This window comes from Chenopodium quinoa, unplaced genomic scaffold (assembly GCF_001683475.1).
Source record: "Chenopodium quinoa cultivar QQ74 unplaced genomic scaffold, ASM168347v1, whole genome shotgun sequence".
In the NCBI taxonomy this organism is placed as follows: Eukaryota; Viridiplantae; Streptophyta; class Magnoliopsida; order Caryophyllales; family Amaranthaceae; genus Chenopodium; species Chenopodium quinoa.
The window spans coordinates 2,327,885-2,349,963 of record NW_018744311.1 but is presented as its reverse complement, the minus strand read 5'-3'; the positions used below and the strand labels follow the sequence as shown (position 1 = coordinate 2,349,963).

Sequence of the window (22,079 nt, the reverse complement as noted above, 5' to 3'; positions counted from 1 at the left end):
TAAATTATCTTTTTTGGATGATTTTCTTTATAAATATCGTATTAAAAACTCCGTTTTCATTGACGATTCATCATCTACATCTATTAATCAATTCTCTTTATTCACCAACTCTCTTCGTTCATCAATTCTTTTAATTCATTCTCTTCATCTTCAATCAAATCATTCATTCATTCATCAACTTTCAATAATATTCATTCATTAAAATTCATTCTTTCCTTCTTTAATTCTTTTCTAAACTTTGTTTTTTAATACAAAATTCCGCATTCACAAGATCTAGATACACCTAGCCATATTCGAAGTTGCCTTCGTCCTAGACGTGAAAGGTTTAATTTCTGAGGGTTTGGTCCCAAATCTCTATTTCAATTATTTAATTTAATTGTTTTGATTATTATTTTCCTTGAAGTTACTAACGTGTGTATTTTGTTATTAGAAAGAGGTACGAGGCATCCAAGTAAGTACTTTAATGGTTTTAATTGATATTGTGATGTAGATATCATGTTTATATTGTTATTATGATATTCCTAGTATCATGTCTAGGGTATTTTTAATATTAAATATGATTGCTATGATGCCTTTTATTTTCTTCCTAATATTTATGATTGTTAGTATCATGTTAGGGTTAAAGATTTGATTTTTATTGCTTAGTGACATGCTAGGGTTTGTTATTAATCTTGTTAGTATCATGCCTAGGATCTTGCTATGCTTTAACATGATTATGATTGATATTATTATTATTAATGATGTTGATTATTTATTTATGTTGCTTGATATGTATCATATTTTATATTGTTGTTGCTTGATCACCTTTTATTGCATGTTTAAAGGGAATTGGTATTTGCAATCATGCTTAATAAGATAATTAATAATCTTGTTAGGTTAATTGTGATTATAATTCAATTGATCGCCAATAATAGTTTATTTGTGCATTAAATTCAACCGACATAGATTAAACAGGTTTAGGGTTAATCCTATTGATTGTATGTTAGTCAGAAAGCGCACATGAATACGAGCAGAATAAAGTAGAGGTTTATTATTAGGGCAGGTTCAATCTCTTTTAGGTTGGATTTATACCATCATCCCCGAACCCTTATTTGGTTCATGACCTTATGGAGTTGACGATCTCTTGGATCGTTAAGGGGTGTAACCTTCACCTCGTGAACGGTTTACAAGTTCCTTAAAAACTTGTTGGCGACTCTTTTGCTCTATCTTCTTCCCTTTTGGACGCCACCGTACTTTAGTGTATGATCACAGTGGGGTTCAAGATAGTGGGATTTAAGGCTTGAAATTATTCCCTACAGGTGGAAGACATCCATGTGAAAAGAAACTTTGGATCGCCAAGGTGATGTCTTTTTCAATAATTTGCCAATAGGATTGAAAGAACTTAGCTCCAAACCCGTCAGAGCCAGGGGCTTTGTCTGGGTTCATGTTAAAGAAAGCGTCCTTAATTTCTTCTTTAGAGACCGGAGCAAGAAGAGAGTTGCAATCTTCAGTTGTCGTTATAGGGTCTATAAAGGATAAGTCTAATTGTCTTGTAGTATTACGAGTTGTCTTAAATCTCGAGCGAAATGAGTCTAAAAGGAGGGATTTAATCTCATCACAAGTATCAACCTAATCATTATTTTCATTTTTTAGCCTATGAATGGTAGTTGAGACTATTTTTTTTCCTCATTTTTTTATGGAAAAAACGAGTGTTCCTATCTCCTTGAGTTAACCATTTCTTTCGATTTAGAGAGCCATAATGTCGCTGTCCAAAAAGGAGGAGTTTTTCACGTTGACGAATCATTCTATTAATATGACTTACTAATATGGGATTAAAAGGTTGTGATCGAAGGGCACGATGAAGTTCTTTTATTTTTTCTTCATTTGCCAATAATTTATTATTATTGTTTCCATACCTTTTACGTGCCCATGTCTTAAGCTCGGACTTTATTCCAGACATCTTTTGTTGGATACAATAAAATCGTGAACCTTTAATAGGGTGCGGCCATATTTTTTTAACTATAGAATGAGACTCCTCCTCTAGAGTCCAATAATTTTGGAACCAAAACATTCGTGGCACAAAATTAGCATTGTTGTAGCGAGAATCAAAGAAAAGAGGTGCATGGTCCGACACCGTGAAGGTACCATAAGATATCAAGTTATTAGGAAACATATGGTTGAACGATTGATTGGTTATAGCCCTGTCTAATCTTTCATAAATTACTCTATTGTTAATACATTGTTTCCAAGAGAAAGTATTTTGAACACAAGGAACATCTACTGCATGAGTGTCTATAAGGAATTTCGGAAGCCGACGAAGTTGGTTACTAGCAATTGGCCTTCCTCCAATTTTATCAGAATGAGTCAACATTTCGTTAAAATCACCTAAAACAAGCCAAGGCAAGTGAATATTGTTGCTAAATGAAGTTAAGTAATCCCAAAAAGGGTCTTTATCTACTTCTTGCGCTGGGCAATACACCCCAGTTATAGCCATATCTTTATTTAAAGGTTTGAAATTTACAAAAAGATGAGCACATCTATCTTTAAGGTTCATGCTTTTCACAATAACATTATCACTATTCCAACAGATCCATAACCCACCCGAATGATTTACAGGATCAATGACAAGTTTATTCTCAAAGTGTAAGGCCTTTAAGATTTTTTTGCTATTAATAGTATTAGTCATAGTTTCTAATACAAAAATTATATCTTTAAGTGAATCAATTCAGCAAGAGCCTCGGGCTTTTTCCCCCCTTGAATATTCCAACAGAGAATTCTCATCTTAATATGTCGTAACCATTTTGATGTGACAATGTCACATATATAGTAGCCATAGCGAGTGTCAAGCACTCGGTTCCAGGAGGGTTCGAGGACCCTTTTTTCTTTTGAATAAATGATACAATCTTTACTGGAAGCATATATTGTACTATTATTTTTTTGACAAGATACATCATGTGATTGAGAATGTCTAGTATTACTCTCAAGTTTGCCATTATTTACAAGTTTGCTAGTGTTAAACATTTGCCAATGTCTAACTGTTAGACATTAGAACTTCCTCATAACAACATTTCTTTTTTCGCTAGATTGGCAGTTGGCCTTTTCTTTCTTGTTATTTTCTCTTGAAAGAAATGGGGCCTTTGGTCCTCCTAAAAACTTTCTTGGGCCTTTGTTGGATCGGACTAGCCACCCTTCCTTCCCCCTTTTTTTTTTTTTTTTTTTTTTTTTTTTTTTTTTTTTGACGATATGACATCCTTCCATCAACTCCAAATCTTCAATGTTTAATTATTTAGTGATTTTACTCTTACTCTCGTACTTCCTCCGTTTCTTAAACATTGTGGCATGAGGAATTTCACGCATCCCCATGAATAATTTTAACCTTAACTATTTTTTTTATATAATTTAAGAATTATAAAATATTATAATTGAGAAACTTTTTTAAAATACCACTCCAAATACACCACTTCTGTAAAGAAAATAAATAAAATAAATAAATAAAAAAAAAAAAAACACTTTTCTAAAAAACCACACTTTTCTTTTTTAAAGAATTTTAAAAAATCACTAACAAAACCCAAAACCAATAGGAATCACCACCCTTCTCTATTTGACCCGTTTTCTGTCAATTATAGTATATAGAAGTTTTGTTAATTAATGGTAAACTTCCATATCCTTTGTTACAACATATAGAAGTTTTGTTAATTTATGGCAAACTTTCATAATCACCACTCAATTACAGCATATAGAATTTTTGCAAAACTTGATACGAGTATAAAATTTCATCTACACTCTTTGTTATGTGCGAGTCTTTCAACATCATAAAAGATTGTGATGTATTGTAGTATACTAGTATATACATATCCTTCGTATATATATATTTTTTTTCTTTTTTGGTCTTTCACTTCCCAATCATTTAAGATTTTAAGTGCTTGCCAACATATCCTTCTTTCGATATAGTTGATTACAAAATTTAATACAAGTAACTCATAATTACGCATTCACATGAATAGTGAGAGTGTGAGGCTTTTTTTTTTTTTAGGCGAAGGCTATCTACATATGCAAAATATTACTAGTAGTTAATGAGATCATGAGTGTAAAATGCACGAGCAAGATTGCTAGAACAATGAGCAAAACACAAACCATAAGATCTAAGATAAAATTTGATGATTTTCAATAGGCTAACCACTAGCTCTTGCCAGGCCACAAGAGAGACTGATCACATATCCGAAGTCACAAAACTCCATGCATCAATCATGAAATAAATTAATTAATATTAGATGGATCACTAATTCTCGATCAATAATTCACATGTAAGTTATTCTCTTAATAATAAAACAATACGTAATAAAGTATTATATAAATAAAATTACTAAGTAAACTATGAGTTTAATTTGTCTCACAACTAAGAGAGAGGACTAGTTCATATCATGTACGAATAATAAGATACACAACTTATAATTAATTGATTTTAAGATGAAATAATCTAAGGAGTTTATTTACTATTGGTTATAGACGTTGATAGACACGGTTGATCCAGAGGTGTTGAAACCACAACCGACCTGATTCGATCCGAAATCGACTCGAAAAATATTTCATTCAGATTTCGACTCGCGTGGATACAATAATTTAATATGACTCAACTTAATAAATTAAGTGGACCCAACCTCATCAGATCCCGATCCAAAAAATGCTGTACTTTAAATGATTTGATAAGAACCACGGCTTTTTGAAAGGCATACAGGCAACTCAGCAATTATGACTTATGAGAATTTGATTCTAAATAAGCAGCATCACTAATTTTTCTATTGCTTTATAAGTTTCACATTCAATAACTCAATTGTAAAAGAAATTCAAGTCATATTATTAGCTGTTGGAAGACCCACGTATCTACTTTAATTTTCCACGATCACACCATGGGTCCTGCTAGACCTTTTTACTTTTCCACAACATAAACGAGTACATACAAAAATGATAGTCTTTTTAGCATTAGGGACTCTTAATTCGAAGCGGTTTAAATTATTGGTTATTGACGATTGTATTAAATGTCACATTTTTCCCCTAAAAAAAGGAAAATAAATAAATCACATTTACTCTCTTTGTTTATTGACATAAAAAATAGTATATGACACATATCTCATGCACAATTAAGAGTCTGTTCTGATTGACTGAATTGAATATTTTACGAGATAAGAAAATTAAGAGCTGAACTGAAAATAAGCTGAAAAAAACAGACCCTAAGTAACTAGCCATGCATTATAATTATTGGGGTTCATGTATGTGTTTTGTGTAAACCCCTAAGTTCTTCATCACTACTCCTTCATTTTCATAATAATCGCAACACTAAGGATGACACAAAGTTTCAGGAGAATTATATTGTGGAAATCAAAGGTGAAATTTTATAATATAAAGTATAGTTATTGGAGATATATTTAATTGTAAATAAGAGAGAAATAATTTTTAAAAAAAAAATTAAAAAGTGTTGCAATTAATAGTGGGTCCTTACCAAATAAAGAAGTGTTACAATTATTATGAGAGGAGATATATTCACATATTAATCTCCCGAAAAACTTGAATTTACTAATGATGACTGAATAGAAATAATGTAAAACGTGGTTATATTAAATTGTGGATGATAATGAATATGATATCATATCTCACCGTTCTCCTCATAGTCACTCCTTTAATGGCTTATCCTATTATATTCATGCTATGCGCTAGATTGTGCACGTTTTTTTTAACAGCCATTCCTTTGAGGTAACTCTTTAGTTTTTTTTACTTCTCTCTCTTTCCATACTTTCCCCTAATTCACTAACTTTATCGACCGCAATGTATCAAATACCCAAAAAGACCATTCTAAGTTTCTAACAATTAAGAACTTTATGTTTTTGGGTAGTGTACAACAACCTTAACCGCACAAGCCTGGGCTAGGCCTACTTCCATCCCTAAAGGAGCCGTATGAGGCGGAAGCTTAGGGACCGTACCGATATGATGATTGGTTTAGGTAGGGCAGCTGGCCTACTACGGGCACCTGTAGGGATTAGTGTGTGAGACCGCAATCTATTTTTTAAAAACAAAGTGCTCCGTAACTCTTTCTTTTGTTCAGCATAGTTTCGGTATTGTATTTTTTAACTTGTATATGGACGAAAAATGGTAAACATAACCCTTAAAAATGAAACTATGTTCAAATTAGGAGTATTTTTCGATTAATATTTTCTAGAAATATTTTTCGGATTAAGTATGTTAGCTACTTATACAAAAATAATTTTCGGTTATAATTTTCTAGGATTGTTTTAAAGTTGGTAATTCAATTGATAATGTGTACGGAGTAAAAGTTATGTATACATGTACACACGAACCCATTGTTGTAAAATATGTGTTTCAAAAACTACGAATAATAGAATGAATAATGTAATAGTTTGATCAAAAGGAAAATGGTGTGGTGTGACTTCGTCACTGCCTTTTGGCGCAATTGGGGTGCACATTGTATTGTCGGTACGTTCCCTAAGGTTACACACCACTCTCACCCAAAAGCACTTTTGGATGAGAGTTTGAGTGAGAGGTGGAGTCATATAAACTTATGCCCAAAGAACAAATGTGTTTAGCTAATTTTTGTGTATGATGTATCTCCACAATGAAGAATAATTAAGCTAATTTTATAGGGAAGGATGGAGCTTCAAGAGGATGAATCTAGACATCAAAGGGATGATTGAATCATATAGAAGTTGATTAAATCACCAGTATGATTCAGTCACCATAAACAACCACTTTAATGGGAGGTTACAAGGAAATCCAAGAGATAAAGGAAAAATGTCAAAAGATGAATGAATGTAGACATAAAAAAGACCACTCCACAACCCACTTGTGGTCAATCGTTGTTGGCCACAACTTGCTTGTGAAGTAGGCTGATTTTCTTATAAAGAAGACATAAAAAAATTACTCCACAACCCACTTGTGGGCAATCGTTGTTGGCCACAACCTGCTTGTGGAGTAGACTGATTTTCTTATAAAAAAGACATAAAAAGATTACTCCACAACCCACTTGTGGGCAAACGTTGTAAGCCATAACCTCCTTGTGGAGTGAACTGATCAACAATAAAAAAAAGCATAGTTTTTCTCTCTTTAAATCCAACACCCATGAGGTTCCAGCCGCTTTGTACAATATAATAGGTCACAAATTCAAATTTCTCTCCACGATCTCACTTGTAATTTGTGAAGTTGTCGTTGGGCTCATTTGGAGTCATTTCTCAATTTTTAGCTATAACTTTGTTAAGGTTTAAGCTCAATAAAGACCAACATAACATTTAGATGGAAGATAGCCTTATACTTTTTTAGATCAATGATAAGATGCATAATTAGCTCATGTAGATGTAAGATAAGCTTTATATTGTCAATTAAAATATGCATGATAGTGGTTGGTGATGTTAGGTTTTCATTAAATTGAAAAACTTTATTAGCTAGGTTTTAATTGGCCATGAATTGATGGATTTGCCAGGTGTTGCATACTTTGCCTATTAGAAGATGTTGGACTTTAATCTAACAAAGAATTTTCGGATGAGAAAGATTTCTAGAAAATGGGAAATAGTCAAATTTAGAGTTTAAAGTAGTTTTTGCAAAGAAATATTACTTGGAGTATGTAAGATGGAACCAGAATAAATATTTATGTGTCTTTCCACAAATTTTGCACATCATTTATCTTGCTCTTTATCTGTCTTTCTCCTTATTAATTATTCTTATATCATACATGCATGATGCATCAATGCATGGACTTCGATTCTGATTCTAAAAGCTATTTCCAAATTTGGCTCTGAGTTCGTTCATCCATTAAAGCAGATCTAAGCCAACATTTTTTGTTGAAAGCCAAGGATCCAATTACCCTACTCATCTCAAAAAAAAAAATACCAGTTATGGCAGCATCTTTGTAAAATTTGTGAAAGAAGTATCACAATTCAATTTTAGCCACAGGATTATATTTCATTTACTATATATCATTTGTCTTTTATGACTCTTTAAGTATCAACTAATATATAATAATAATAATTTTAATTATACTATGGAGTAGATGACATTGTTTTTAGATCTCTCACACTTTATTTCTTTTTTCTTTTAAAAAAATTCACCTAAGAAAAATGCATATCCATCCAATGAACAAGTTATCTTCCATTGCAGAATATCCTTTGTAAGGAGAGCTTTCTAATTTATTTATTTTTTTTAACCTTAAAAGTTATAATAATATGGCACAGTTTTAATTAACACAAACTCTTAATAACATCCGGTTTACACTAAATTGGGCTGGCTGGGCAACTTCATCACCGAGAAAAACACCCACCACCGTCGCCACTGGCTGGGCTGGCTGGGTATCTATCATTTCACCTCATCTACTTTGATGGTGGCAAACATGGCGGTGGCGGAGGTGGCGATGACTATGGCGGCAGAGGTGACGATGACGACAGCGTTGAAGGGAAAAATATGAGGACTTGCAGTTGGTAACGGAGAGGGAAAAGGGGGTTGAGGGTTTGATGGAGGAGAGAGAATTTGGAGGTTTGTGAATGGTGGAAATGTTTAGTTTTGAGAAGAGATAAAGATACGGGATAAAAGTAGAGCCGTTGGGTTAACTTTTGCATTTTGTGTTTATTTTTTTTTATTTTGATACTCTATTTTTGTGAAAAAAAAAGGGTCACTTTTATGAAAATATGGGTCACTTTTGTAATAAAAAGGGTCACTTTTATAAAGAAAAAAGGGTCACTTTTGTAAAGAAAAAGGGTCACTTTTGTAAAGAAAAAGGGTCACTTTTATAAAGAAAAAGGGTCACTTTTATAAAGAAAAAGGGTCACTTTTCGCAAAAATATTCGATGTACAATAAAATTATTGTAAATCGGGGGCATGCAAAAGGAGTTGTTTAATTAATGTAGTGGTCAGAATAATTTTTAATCAACAAACATTATGTATGGGCGGAGCCAAGGGGGGGGCTGGGGTGGGCCATGGTCTCCCCCTTGGCTCAAGATAAATAATAAATAGGTTTTTCTAAGCTATGCCCCCAAGGTTATTGAGTTTTTAAGGTGTGCCCATGTTTTTTAAAAATTACAAGATATACCCTTCAACTTAAGGTGTTTATTCAACTGTACCCTATAACGTTAATCCAATATTAGTAGTTGTGTTAACGGTTCATTACCACACTTTGAAGAGAAATTTCACGCCCAAACTAAGTTGGAGTTATATAAGTAGGTTAATATTTAACATTTTTTTCCAAATTTTCTCATATGCTTTTTCTTCTTTCTTCTAAAAACAACCATTGATATGTCAAGCTCTCGGTGTATTTCTTATTCTTTTTTTTTTCATCCGTTTCTTATTACTTCCTATTTATTTACAATTCTAAGGTCGAGTTTACGTCAGAGGGTACTGTTGATTAAACAACTTAAGTTGGAGGGCACAACTTGTAATTTTGAAAAAGCATAGGCACACCTTAGAAACTCAACAACCTTAAGGGCATAGCTTAGAAAACCCATAATAAATTTAGCTTATACTTGGTAGAAGTTGTAGTGTAGAGGAGTTGGTTTTTGCCATGTGATTGTGGGTAAGAGGTCAAGAGTTCAATTCAAGCAACTAAAATTTTGTAGTTTTATTTTTTATTTTATATTTTTATAGTAAATGTAATCAACAAATTTAATAGTAGTTACAATTTGCGAAATTACACATACATAGATATGATTTTAGGCCCCCTCACTTAAAAATTCTGGTTCCGCTACTGACGGTGACTTGGTGTCCCATACATGTGATAAATATGCCCTTGCGGCCCTTGCCACCTCCAAGGCTCCAAGGACCTTTACTGTTTACTCCATGGACCCAACATTATTTTTAAAGGAAAAGCAATTAAATGCTTCTAGATTTTTATACGTAGTACTACATGACTTTTAGCATTAAAAGTCTTCAAATTACATGCAAAAAAACTACGGAGTATAATATTGACAAATAAAACAAATAAATGGAGTGGTTTTTCAAAAAAAATAAAATAAAAATACAAATAAATAAATGGAGTAATAGGAATTATTACTGTTACTTTTATTTTTTTATTATTTTTTTAATTTTTTTTTTATAATTGCATCATTTTTATTTTTACACTATTTAATATTTATATACGGAGTACTAATTTTGACCAAGTATTATTAATACTCCGTAACATATAAATGGATATTTATTATTTCAAAACATCGTATGTTTTTTTTGGTAAAAGATATTAACCGCCAAAGTTGTACACCGACATGTATACACAATTATTAAAAATTGGTGGGAATACATTAGTACTCCACATGAAAAGTACAAGTAGTGTATACCGTAAATATGTTGAGGCAAACTGTTGCAATTATTTAGAGTAAAGTACCAATAAAGTATTGACTCATTCAGTAAGACTCTTACATTATATCTTAGTGATGTGGAGTTCAAATCCTACTAATCAAGAGTAGTTGTGAATACTAAATCTAAAAACCTTGAAAGTTAAAATATGATCATGGTCCACCTTAAAAAAATAAATAAATAAAAATTTTAGAGTAGAACTTGTATTTTTTTATTGCTTTAATAAATGCACCTACGCGAGAATATAAAAGGAAATACATCCATTTCTAAATTCTCGAACTTGCCAAAGCCACAAACCAACAAAATTTTAAAAAATGAAAATAAAAAATTAACACATTGCAATTGCAAATTTGAGTTGAAGAAGGAAAAAGAAGAACCCTTAAATTTCTTTTTTCTTCTGTTGATTTTTTCTGTAATTTCCACTTTTTCCCGCTCAATTTCTGATACCCATTTCAATTCGAAGAAGAAGGTAATTAACGAATTCAACATCGTCCATAGCAGGGTATTGTCTCTTTCTCTCTCTTCCATTTCTTGTATTTTCTGTAAATACTTTTCTTGCATTTCGTTTTTTTTTTTTAAAAATCATTTTTTTCTTAATTTATTGGGTTTTCTCTGAATTCATTTAATTTTGAGGTTTCGTTTTTATCTTTCTTTACTTCTGTTAAACCCTAGCTGCTCCAAGAAAAATAAGATTATTATATTACTTGTATATATAATTCAATTTAGGAATTATTACGACATAATTACTAGTCGATTGGTGTAATTACAGTTTAGTTAATAGTCTTAATACTCCAATATTTTTATTTGCCCTTTTTTTTAGTATTACCAAATTTGAGAACAATAGTTTATTTGGGTAAAAATATATGTTGTTCTAATATTCAGTTCCAAATTCTAGTCTTTTGAGGAGTTCATTGATTAATGTTTCCTTTTTATAAATGACACTGAAATCAGATATCTATATGTTATTTAGGGAAGTCCCTATTTTTGGTGATTATTAGTAGTATATATGTGAATAATGAGTGATTAGTGATGGGGTTCTTATATATAAAGAGAGATATCTATTGTGATTATAATTTGAGGTGTTTTTGGCTGATGTTTTAGAGACTGGAGACACAGGAAAAGAAGAGATTATTCTATGGAAGGCGGCGTAGAAAGAGGTTTGGGATGCCAGAAGATTATGGATGGGAAGGTGAATGACATTGGTGAAAAGGCAATCCCTTCATGTTGCCTCAAGGCGAGAGCCGCTGCTCCTGAATCTGATGCCAAATGCCATTCAACTGTCGTTTCCGGGTGGTTCACAGAAGCTCGGTCATCCTCTGGTCATTATCCCAATATTTGACTTATACTTTTTCTTTGGATTGAATCGGTTGTGTGATTGTTGGTTGCATCTAATTTGCACAAAGTATTGATTGTTTTGTCCTTTTGGTTTTGTTTATGGCATGTAAAGGCGGGAAGCAGCTTTATTACAATAATCCAATGTGGCCTGGTAAGCATTATCAACGATAAATGGTCTTGATATTGTTTAATTAATTTTTTCTCCATGATTTAATCACTTTGGCTAGGATTCGTTAAATATTTCCTGTTTGTGCTCTTAGCTTTTAGATTTTACTGCTTTTACTCCCTTGACGAATTAACTACATGAAATGACTTAAAAGGTTGGAGCAATGATAATTAGAAGATGAATGCATAGCTATTACAACTAATTGCCTTGTATTATTCTTTTTAGGAGTAGCGCACTCGATTAAAGTGGAGAAGATTTTGTTCCAGGAAAAATCATTGTACCAAGAAGTCCTTGTCTTTGAGGTTAAGCTCTTAATATTGTCTTTTGTGCTAGAGAGTGCTATTTAGAAATCTGTTTAAATTGTCTAACATTTTGATACATGTTAATGCTTGCAGTCAACAAACTATGGGAATGTGCTAGTTCTTGATGGCATTGTTCAGTTAAGTGACAAAGATGAATTTGCATACCAAGAGATGATAGTCCATCTTCCACTTTGTTCTATTGAATCCCCCAAAAATGTGAGTATTTCTTTATTCGTGAGTATTTTTTCATATATGCCTGGATCAGACAGCTATTCTGTATTTATTTATCTATATATGTTATCAGATGTGCTGGGAGATGGATCTTACGGACTATATCACACTCCCTGTTGTTTGTTAATACACTTTAATGTTGGCATATTCATCTCAATTTGATATGCAGACCTAATCTCTGCATAGCTTGCATTGTTGTTTTTGACTTGTTTTGATGTTCATATTGAGTATATAGGTCTCCAAGGAGAGGATTTTTTCAGCTAAAGCATAGACCAGTATGTTTTACCCATCAATCATTTACTGGATGAGTGAGAGTGTGATAGTATGATTGGCAGTGAAAACCCTCCTCACTTCTCATCCCTACTTTTTATCCTACCATTCTTCCTCTTTTGTGGATAAGAACATCTTGCGAAGCACTGTGCTGTGCTCTCTTCTCAATTTTTTTTTATTATCTTTTTTATGTCTGCTTGACTGCTTGTATTTGTTCCATTCGAAGTTCTTGGTGAAATTCTCTGTGGACAACTTTGATAATGTATCAGTTGTCTAAAAGATTGACTCAGTTAGAAGTATGTTTCAATTGGTTCTGCTTATCTCCATCTACGAGTCCCATCCACTGCTCTAAGCTGCACTATAATGTTATCCATCAGTGATGAAATGTTTGTATAAATTGTGTTATTGCACTCTATTTGCAGAAGCTAGTGCTCTGTGAAGTGTGTACGTCTGATAGTATTCTGTTTGACATGGTAATGCAGGTTCTTGTTGTCGGTGGTGGTGATGGCGGAGTTCTCCGTGAGATATCTCGCCATACTTCTGTGGAGCATATAGATATTTGTGAGATTGATGAAATGGTTATAGATGTATGTGTCTTAAATTACTTTTCCTTAGGTATTTTTGTGTGAACTAAAAGATTGAACAGCAATTTTTTTACATCCAGGTTTCTAAGAAATTTTTTCCTGAGTTGGCTCTTGGGTTTGAAGACCCCCGCGTCACTCTTCACGTTGGTGATGGTACGTGTCTTGACTACATACTTTTTAATTTTGTTTTGTGAGCTTTTATTGGTATGTTGATTCATCAAAATTGGAGCCTATTTCCTGACTATGTAACAATTTTTTTTTCTTCTAATTCTCTATTTTCTGGCAGCTGTGGAATTTTTGAAAAATTCACAAAAAGGAAAGTATGATGCCATAGTTGTTGATTCTTCAGATCCTGTAGGTAAGTTGTATAAGTAAATTAATTGGCTTGTGCATTTCTGAGTGGTCATGGGATTGATGCTGGGTGGAGAAAAATAAATATTGTAGTTTTAAAATTTAGAAGTTGATTACTTTAAAAGTTTAAATAAATATTTTTGCTTTAAAATTTACATTTAATATGAGTTATTGCTATTTTAGAGTGGTCATGGGATTGATGCTGGGTGGAGAAAAATATATCACAGTTGATTTTTATCTTATGCTCTGAAGTGATCACTGCATTTCACGCAGGTCCTGCACAAGAACTAGTTGAGAAACCCTTTTTTGAGACATTGGCAAGAGCTTTGAGGCCTGGTGGTGTACTTTGTAACATGGCAGAGAGTATGTGGCTTCATACTCATCTTATTGAGGATATGATATCAATCTGCCGCGAAATTTTCAAGGGTTCTGTTCATTATGCATGGACTAGTGTGCCAACCTATCCAAGGTACATATGACCTAATGCTTGAAGTCTCTGTTTATCTTCATATTAGCTTGGTATGTATGTGCAATCTTATTTCCTGAACAACCTTAGAAGAACAAGTACTAAAGATATCTAATGACTAAAATACTTTGAGTGCTTGAGGCCTTGTTTTCTTTCTTTAGTATTATTTATAAGTTATGCTTATTGTTTATAAAACAAATTGTTATGCATAGTTGCTACACTTCCATGGGTTTACTCACTTCACCGACCTAACTCTGTTAATGACCTATCTGGACCTGAGCACCTGACTGAAGGGGTGGGTTTGCCCCTTACTTCCTTCCCTGTGAATTTGGGTACTCCACCCTTTTCTTGAGCAATCTCCTGAATACCTACACGTACAACTGAATGTAAGCAAAAATGTGAGTCTCTAAGGCTCCATATGCTATGATTTATTTGGGATCTCAATTTTTAATTTTTTCTTTCTTTTCTTAAACTTCTCCTTTCTGGACCTAATCCGATTCCACAGAATTGTTAAATCCATCTCCATAGTCAATTATTTAGTTCAACTTTTTCTTCCCCCCAATTTCTTTTCTGGAACTAATTCTATTCCTCCAAATTGTTTTCCTACTATCAAACCATGGCATAAACATCAGCAAGTTAATTGAGCAAAGAAGTGTTTGTAAATTTGGCCTATTCATTGCTGAAAATTTGCTGAAAATTGAGTGACAAGTAAGAGAGTGATAAGAAGAGTGAAGACTGAGGAGGAAAAGAGGAAGGAGATGGAGGGGAAGTAGTCTTACAAGCTAGAAAGATTTCTATAATTATAAGAAGAAAAATTATAAAAAGTTGATATTGTGGAAGTATTTTATGAGACCTAACAAGATCCCACGTGACTATATTTTGATTAACGTATAAATTATATTATATGGTCAAGGAAGAGTGATGAATAGCGCAAAACTAAAAACTCCAATTGTTGCAATATTATTGGAGAACATAGATTATTGATCTCCTGTTTCATCTGTTCTTTTTTGCATTAAAATTTTGGATCACTAAAATTTTGTTTCATCAATTGCAAATTTGACACGGGTATCCAAAACTCATTTTATTGACTGAATGATTTTGTTTCATTTTCAGTGGTGTTATTGGATTTATACTTTGTTCAACAGAGGGCCCACCAGTTGATTTTTTGAATCCAATAAACCCTATTGAGAAGATCGAAGGAGCAGCCAAGCATCGAAGAGAACTCAGATTTTATAATTCTGAGGTAAGGATATGCTATCCATACTAGTCTTGTAGCATACTATTGCTACAGTATTAATTTTGGAGAATAATACTCTATTTGCCTTTGGTCTTGAGAATTGAATAAATATTTCTTCACTATAAATGTTTCCATCCCCCTTCTTTTAAGTTAGCTATGTTCTTTGTTGTGCTTCATTTGTTAGCTTTAAGTCATACAGCAGCACGCACATCGCCACCCTGCTGATTCTCCTCGCAGTAGTTATGTTCTTTACTCTCCAAAATAACTGATCAACTTGCTATCAGACATTTATGTGTCAAGAAGTGTAAAGTAGAGGGTTTTCACTTGGTCTTACCTCGTCTATTATTTGTATTATTGTTTTGCTTCCACTGGAGAGCTTCTGGAACTTAAAAGCATGGTGTACTTTATTTAACTTGGAATTATGCTTATAAGTGCAGGTTCACACTGCTGCCTTCTCCCTGCCGTCATTTCTGAAGCGGGAGGTCAGTTCTCTTCGTGATTCTTCATCAACCAAGGGGCTCGTTTTTCCTAAATAGACAATGCAGTGCACCTCAAATATTTCCTATGACAAGATTCAAGTATTATTCGAGTATATATGTGTTCTTCGTATCGTGATATATCGATGTTTTTAAGATCACATGGATGATACGTTGTTCGTAGCTAATTTCTATTGATATCAAGAATAGGGTTTGATTCTATCAAATTGGAATCTATTGAACAAGAATTGACAAAGTAATACTAAGAATAAATAGGCCCCCCTAAAGTGCTAATATCATCTATTTTGATCATTTTGTTGTATATCCATCAGTTGATTGTCAACCTATTCCGCCCATTTCTTCTCAGATGGACAATTTCTGGCCAAATGATAAACTTCAAGCTTCAAGAACGTACTACACCGTCTACACGCGTGTTAGTGTGTACGTACCTTATCGGCTTGGTTTCTAATTTACGGCTCAATTTAACCCCCTTCCCCCAGCCAAACACCCTCACCCCTTCTCTTTTACGGTTTTACCAGTAACATCACTCGTAGTTTGACAAATTGAATAGTAGTAATTGTAAACTCATTTTGAGTAATTTTATTTAACTAATGCTATAATTACATTTATGCATTTGTATTAGCTTACGTAAATGTTTTTAAAATAATTATCAAGTTTTGCCAAAGTTTTGAAAAATAAAAGCGTCCTTGACCACCAAATTTAAAACTAATCGTCTATAAATTCAAACTCGAAATTATCCAATCCAATCCGAATTAACCACATGTCCACATCAATATAATTTACCAGTACAATACATAAGCCATTATTGGGTGCTCTTATTTGCGCGCGAATATCTGCAATTAAGAACACCGGCTATTATAAGAATGAACTGAAGCAAGGTAGTGACAATGACTCGTCGTCTTTTCTCTGTTCCTCGTACTTTCTCAACTCAATCCGTACAATTCCTGGGGCCCACGTCGCCGGAATCTTATCTTTTACGGTGCAACAAAAGAATCCGAGATCTAAGCAAACTTGGTAAAATTGATGATGCCCGCCAAGTGTTCGACAAAATGTCTCACAGAGATTCTGTTAGTTGGGACACTATGATTTCTGGGTATTCCCGAAACAACCGGATTATGGATGCTCAGGTGCTTTTTGACGCATTTTCTGGAAGAAATGTGAGAACTTGGACTGCAATGTTAGCTGGGTATGCTAAAGTTGGTCGACTTGAGGAGGCTAGGAGAGTGTTTAATTCTATGCCGGAGAAGAATGTCATTACTTGGAATGCTTTGATTACTGGGTATGTGCAGAATGGGGATTTGGTTTATGCCAAGAAGTTGTTTGATGACATGCCTCGGAGAAATATTGCTTCTTGGAACACTATGATTACTGGGTATTGTCATGGTGGTATGATGAGGGAAGCAAGGGAGCTTTTCGAGCAAATGCCGGAGAAGAATCTGGTTTCTTGGATGGTAATGTTATCTGGGTATGTTGAGATTAATAGTTTTGTGGAAGCTTGGAATGTATTTGGGAGGATTCACCGTACTGGTTCGATGCCCGATCAGCCCATGTATGTTGTTGCTTTATCAGCTGTAATTGGTTTGGAGGCTTTGGATTTAGTTGATAGCTTGCTGAGCATTGTGATAAAAACTGGGTATGAGGAGGATGTAGTTATTGGCACTGCAATTTTAAATGCCTATTCAAGATGTGGGAGGTTGGACATGGCAGTTGACTTCTTCAGTAGAATGCCACAAAAGAACGAATACTCATGGACAACAATGATCACTGCATTTTCTCAGTGTGGAAGATTGGATGATGCGATTGCATTCTATAAGAGGATTCCTGAACCAACCGTTTTTTCACAAACTGCTATGATGACTGCATATACTCAGAATGGAAGAATCATGGATGCTGAAGCCTTATTCAAAGAAATTCAGAATCCAAACATAATAACATGGAATGCTATGATCGCAGGGTATTCCCAAAATGGAATGATTGATGAGGCAAAAGATGTATTTATGCGAATGCCAACTAGGAACTCAGCCTCTTGGGCAGCCATGATCTCTGGACTTGCACAAAATGAAAGATGTGAAGATGCTCTTCATATGTTTACAGGGTTCCATAGTTTAGGAAACTTTCCCACTGATTCTTGTTTCACTAGCTGTATATATGCCAGTGCTAGCCTTGGAGCAATTGAAACAGGAAAACAAATGCATGCCCTGGCAATCAAAAGGTGCTGTCAGCATAATTCCTTTGTTGCAAATGCATTGATCTCTATGTATTCCCAGTGCAAGAATATAGAAGATGTTTCTCAAGTATTTAGTACAATGGGAGTGAAGGACATTACTGCCTGGAATTCTCTGGTAACTGGGTTATCACACAATGACATGCTTAAAAAAGCTCGTGACACCTTTGAAAAAATGCCTGAACACGATGTTGTGTCTTGGACTGCTATAGTGTCGGCTTATGTGCAAGCTGGTGATGTTGATGCAGCCCTGCATTTGTTTGGTGACATGTTGGCTAGACAGTTGAGACCTAATGAGTTAACAGTTACAAGTATTCTAAGTGCTTGTGGAAGTGCTGGTGCCATGAAGCTTGGGGAGCAGATTCATGGATTCCTCAGCAAGCTTGGGTTTGACTCATGCCTATTTGTTAATAATGCTTTGATAACTATGTATTTCAAATTCGGAAGTGAGAGTGGATTTTCTATTTTTGAGGACATGGCTGAGAGAGATCTAATCACATGGAATGCGGTTTTGGCAGGCTGTGCGCACAATGGTCTGGGTAAAGTAGCCATAAGATATTTCAGGAGGATGGAAGCTGAAGGGGTTTTGCCAGATCAGATTAGTTTTCTGGGTATATTATGTGCATGTAGCCGTGCAGGGCTATTAGCAGAAGGAAGGGCCTATTTGAATTCCATGTGCAAAGATTATGGGATCAAGCCATTGGTGTACCATTATACTTGTGTGGTTGATCTTCTCGGTCGGGCTGGTCTACTTTCTGAAGCTGAGGCATTAGTTGAAAGTATGCCTATTGAACCTGATTCTGTAATTTTGGAGGCCCTTCTTGGTGCATGTAGGATCCATTGCAACATTGAACTTGCTGAGAGAGTTGCCAAAAGGCTCTTCCATATGGATACAATTAAATCAGGGACATATGTGCTGTTGTCTAATTTGTATGCCTCTCACAGTAGATGGGATAAAGTGGAAGAAATAAGAGAGCTGATGAAAACTCGGGGAATGTCTAAAGAACCAGCAACCAGCTGGATTCACATCAAGAATAAGCTTTATACTTTCCATACAGCTGATAAGGGGCATGATTCAGTGGAACAGATTCACACACTCTTAGAGGAATATTATGGACGTTTGAAGCTGACAGGGTATGTGCCCAAAACAGAATTCGTTCTTCATGATGTGGAGGAGGAGCAAAAACATAATCAGCTCCTTTACCACAGTGAGAAACTTGCTCTGGCCTTTGGGATTCTGAACACACCTGAGAGATCATCTATATTGATTTTGAAGAACCTTCGTATTTGTGGTGACTGTCACACTTTTATGAAGTTCATGTCCAAAGTCACTCAAAGAAAGATCGTTATTCGAGATAGAAAGAGATTCCATCATTTTGAAGATGGTGCATGTACTTGTGGTGATTACTGGTGAGACATTTATAACAATTTGATAGCATCAAACTATCTATGCTCACTAGTTCGTAGAGGCTGATGTGTCAGAATAACATCAGTTATGAAGGTAACTCATTCTCACTTTCAAGTTTGTCATTTGCAAATCGGAACTATTGAAATTGTAAATGAACTGCAATGATTAGTGTGGACTTCTTAATCACAACTGAAATATGTGTTTCTGTCTTCCATCAGCTAGTGAAGCCAAGTGGAAATAGTGAAGTGAATATATAGCTACTGCTACTTCTGTGTTTTGCATTATTTGACCATTTCTTCCTATATGCTTGCAGCAGATTGTTCTTTTTACCGGGAGAGGAGTCGGTTTATATAGTACATGATCTAAATGAAATGTTTATCTTCTCTTGAGAAACTGATCTTCCTAAGTCCTAACACTAGTATTGCAATAGACAGTAGTTGGGATAAAACAGATTCTTATGTCATACATGCTCTGTGTATCTATATGATGATTGAGAAAACATCATAAAACTTGTTGAGTGTTTTATGTTGTCTGCATGATAACCTTGACTTTCCTGCATTACATAAATTTAGTTTTGAACTGTTGTCTGAGGATAATCTGAATCATGTATCAATTGTCTTGTACTATTCACTTTTATATCCTTCAACTAATTTAATTTTATCTCTCAGAAATTAGCATAATATCTACTATTCATCATTCTAGTAATTGTTTAGAGTTTCTATTGTGGCGCTCTACTTGCAGATGCTACGGATTCTCTGTGCGTATATTGATAATTGTTCTTGTTGTCTTGGTACTGCAGGTTCTTTTAATAGCCTAACTGGAGGAGGTGACAGAGAAATTCTCTGGGAATTTTCTCACCATGCCTTTGTGAAGCACATAAACATTTTTTGTGAGGCTAATAAATGGTTGTATATGTAAGTGACTTATATTGCTTTCTTAGAGTCTTGCCTTAATTTTGCGATTTTTGGAATATTGAACAGCAATTGCTTTCTTTAGTTTCTTATATCCAGGTCTCTGATAAAAACTATTTTTCCTGAGTTGGCTGTTGGTTTTGAATATCCCCGTGCCAATCCTCACTCACATTGATGATGGTATGTTTCTTGACTGGTTGTTTTTAATTTTTTAATTTTTTTAATTTTTTTTTTATTTTTTATTTTTTTTGACTTGTGAGCTACTATTGATGCTGATGATTTATCAATATTGAAGAATTAGCTACTTTTTCCCTGTACTTTTAATTGTTGGCAGCTGTAGAGTTCCTGAAGAATGCACCCAAAGGGAATTGTGATGCCATACATATCTACATTATCAGTCCTGCAGGTATGTTGTGCAAGTAAAATGATTCACACTTGCTTTTCTTAGTTGATGACTGATGTATACAGAGGAAATCTGTAGCTGATGAGTGCTTTATGTTCTGTGATTTATGCCATTTTTCATACAGGCAAGGCCAAAGAACTTGCTGAGAGACCTTTAATTGAGAGTTGGCAATGGCAAGAGCAGAGTGTGCACTGGCTTCATACCCATGTAAATGAGGATCTGATATCTGTATGCCTTTCATGTGTTCGACTCATTATGGACCGACTAGCTACCATGCCTACCAATTCAAGCCTTCAAGGTAATATGCACCAATGCTCGGAGCCTCTGTTTGTCTTTGAATCTGCATTGCATGTTTCTGTCCTGCATTCTTGTTTTCCTAAACAATCTCAAAAGAAGTAAGAAGCTGAATGAAGTATGGTACTTTAGATACTTTTGCCTCCTCACACCCTCAAACTTCATGTACTGTATTTTTATTTATAATAAACATTGACTGTTGATTTCCTGATTTATCTATCTTCATGAAACTTGGGCTTGTTAAGATTTTGCAGTAGAACAGTACAATAGTTCTTTTTATATTTTCTTTCCCTAAACAACATTTAAAGTTCATTTTACTCGAGTTTATGTTGACTGTTACTATCTGACTATTTTTATTCTGTTGCTTTGACAGTGGAATTTAAATTGTTAAACCAGGTAGACCTCAAGATGATTTTTGAATTTGAATCCAATCAACCCTTTCTAGAAGGTACAGAAGGCACGGCTCGGCATCAAAGACATACGGAGTACTTGATTTTGTAGCTCTGTCATATGATGAATGAATAAATTTTGTAAAAACTGTTGCACTATTGGATTATTTACATAGTATGAGATTTTTTTTATCAAGGAAACTTCATTTCATTGTCGGAACCTTTTGTGTCCTCTCTTGTGAAAACCTGTATTGGGAATCTACCCACAATGCTAGTCACAATAATTAAAAACAATTACAGTACGAAAGATGATAATTCCATATTTTGATAAGTACACATTATGATAAGTACACATTAATACAGATTTAATAACATTTTATTAGATATCTTTGTGTAACTGATCTTCCCATATTTAAGGAACTAGAAGATCCTAATAGTCTCCATGGCTTGCACTGAACAAAGACAAAATATAACTGAGTCCACATTCTAAATGGACACTATAGATAAAGTACCGCGATTTGCAGTCCAACTCTGTTGCCACCCCTTTTATTAGCACTGAACTAACAGGTTAATGGTAAAAATGTCCATGAGGTAGCATTACAACGAGCATTGGTAGAACAATCATTGTGAACTTGCAACTCCTCCTAACACAATCCAACTCTTATGTCACCACCCCAATAATAAAGTTCAA

At 34.2% G+C, this 22,079-nt stretch overlaps 3 protein-coding genes across 3 annotated transcripts; all 3 read left to right on the top strand.

Moving 5' to 3' along the window:
- Positions 1 to 10,554: 10,554 nt before the first annotated feature.
- On the top strand, positions 10,555 to 16,050 carry LOC110696086 (spermine synthase-like). Its single transcript, XM_021873365.1, has 11 exons — positions 10,555 to 10,822; positions 11,422 to 11,639; positions 11,768 to 11,806; positions 12,047 to 12,123; positions 12,217 to 12,339; positions 13,107 to 13,211; positions 13,289 to 13,361; positions 13,495 to 13,566; positions 13,833 to 14,028; positions 15,139 to 15,268; positions 15,700 to 16,050. Exons 2-11 carry the CDS (start codon positions 11,456 to 11,458, stop codon positions 15,796 to 15,798), a joined length of 1,098 nt encoding a protein of 365 aa, XP_021729057.1. The 5' UTR covers positions 10,555 to 10,822; positions 11,422 to 11,455; the 3' UTR covers positions 15,799 to 16,050.
- Positions 16,051 to 16,162: 112 nt separating this feature from the next.
- Positions 16,163 to 21,592, top strand: LOC110696085 (pentatricopeptide repeat-containing protein At4g02750-like). The gene is made up of 6 exons (XM_021873364.1): positions 16,163 to 19,484; positions 20,191 to 20,305; positions 20,388 to 20,482; positions 20,637 to 20,708; positions 20,830 to 21,003; positions 21,373 to 21,592. Exon 1 carries the CDS (start codon positions 16,647 to 16,649, stop codon positions 19,395 to 19,397), a length of 2,751 nt encoding a protein of 916 aa, XP_021729056.1. The 5' UTR covers positions 16,163 to 16,646; the 3' UTR covers positions 19,398 to 19,484; positions 20,191 to 20,305; positions 20,388 to 20,482; positions 20,637 to 20,708; positions 20,830 to 21,003; positions 21,373 to 21,592.
- Positions 19,758 to 21,569, top strand: LOC110696176 (spermine synthase-like). Its single transcript, XM_021873463.1, has 7 exons — positions 19,758 to 19,866; positions 20,191 to 20,305; positions 20,402 to 20,439; positions 20,637 to 20,708; positions 20,830 to 21,003; positions 21,373 to 21,447; positions 21,565 to 21,569. The coding sequence occupies exons 1-7, from the start codon at positions 19,758 to 19,760 to the stop codon at positions 21,567 to 21,569; spliced, it is 588 nt and encodes a 195-aa protein (XP_021729155.1).
- Positions 21,593 to 22,079: the final 487 nt, after the last annotated feature.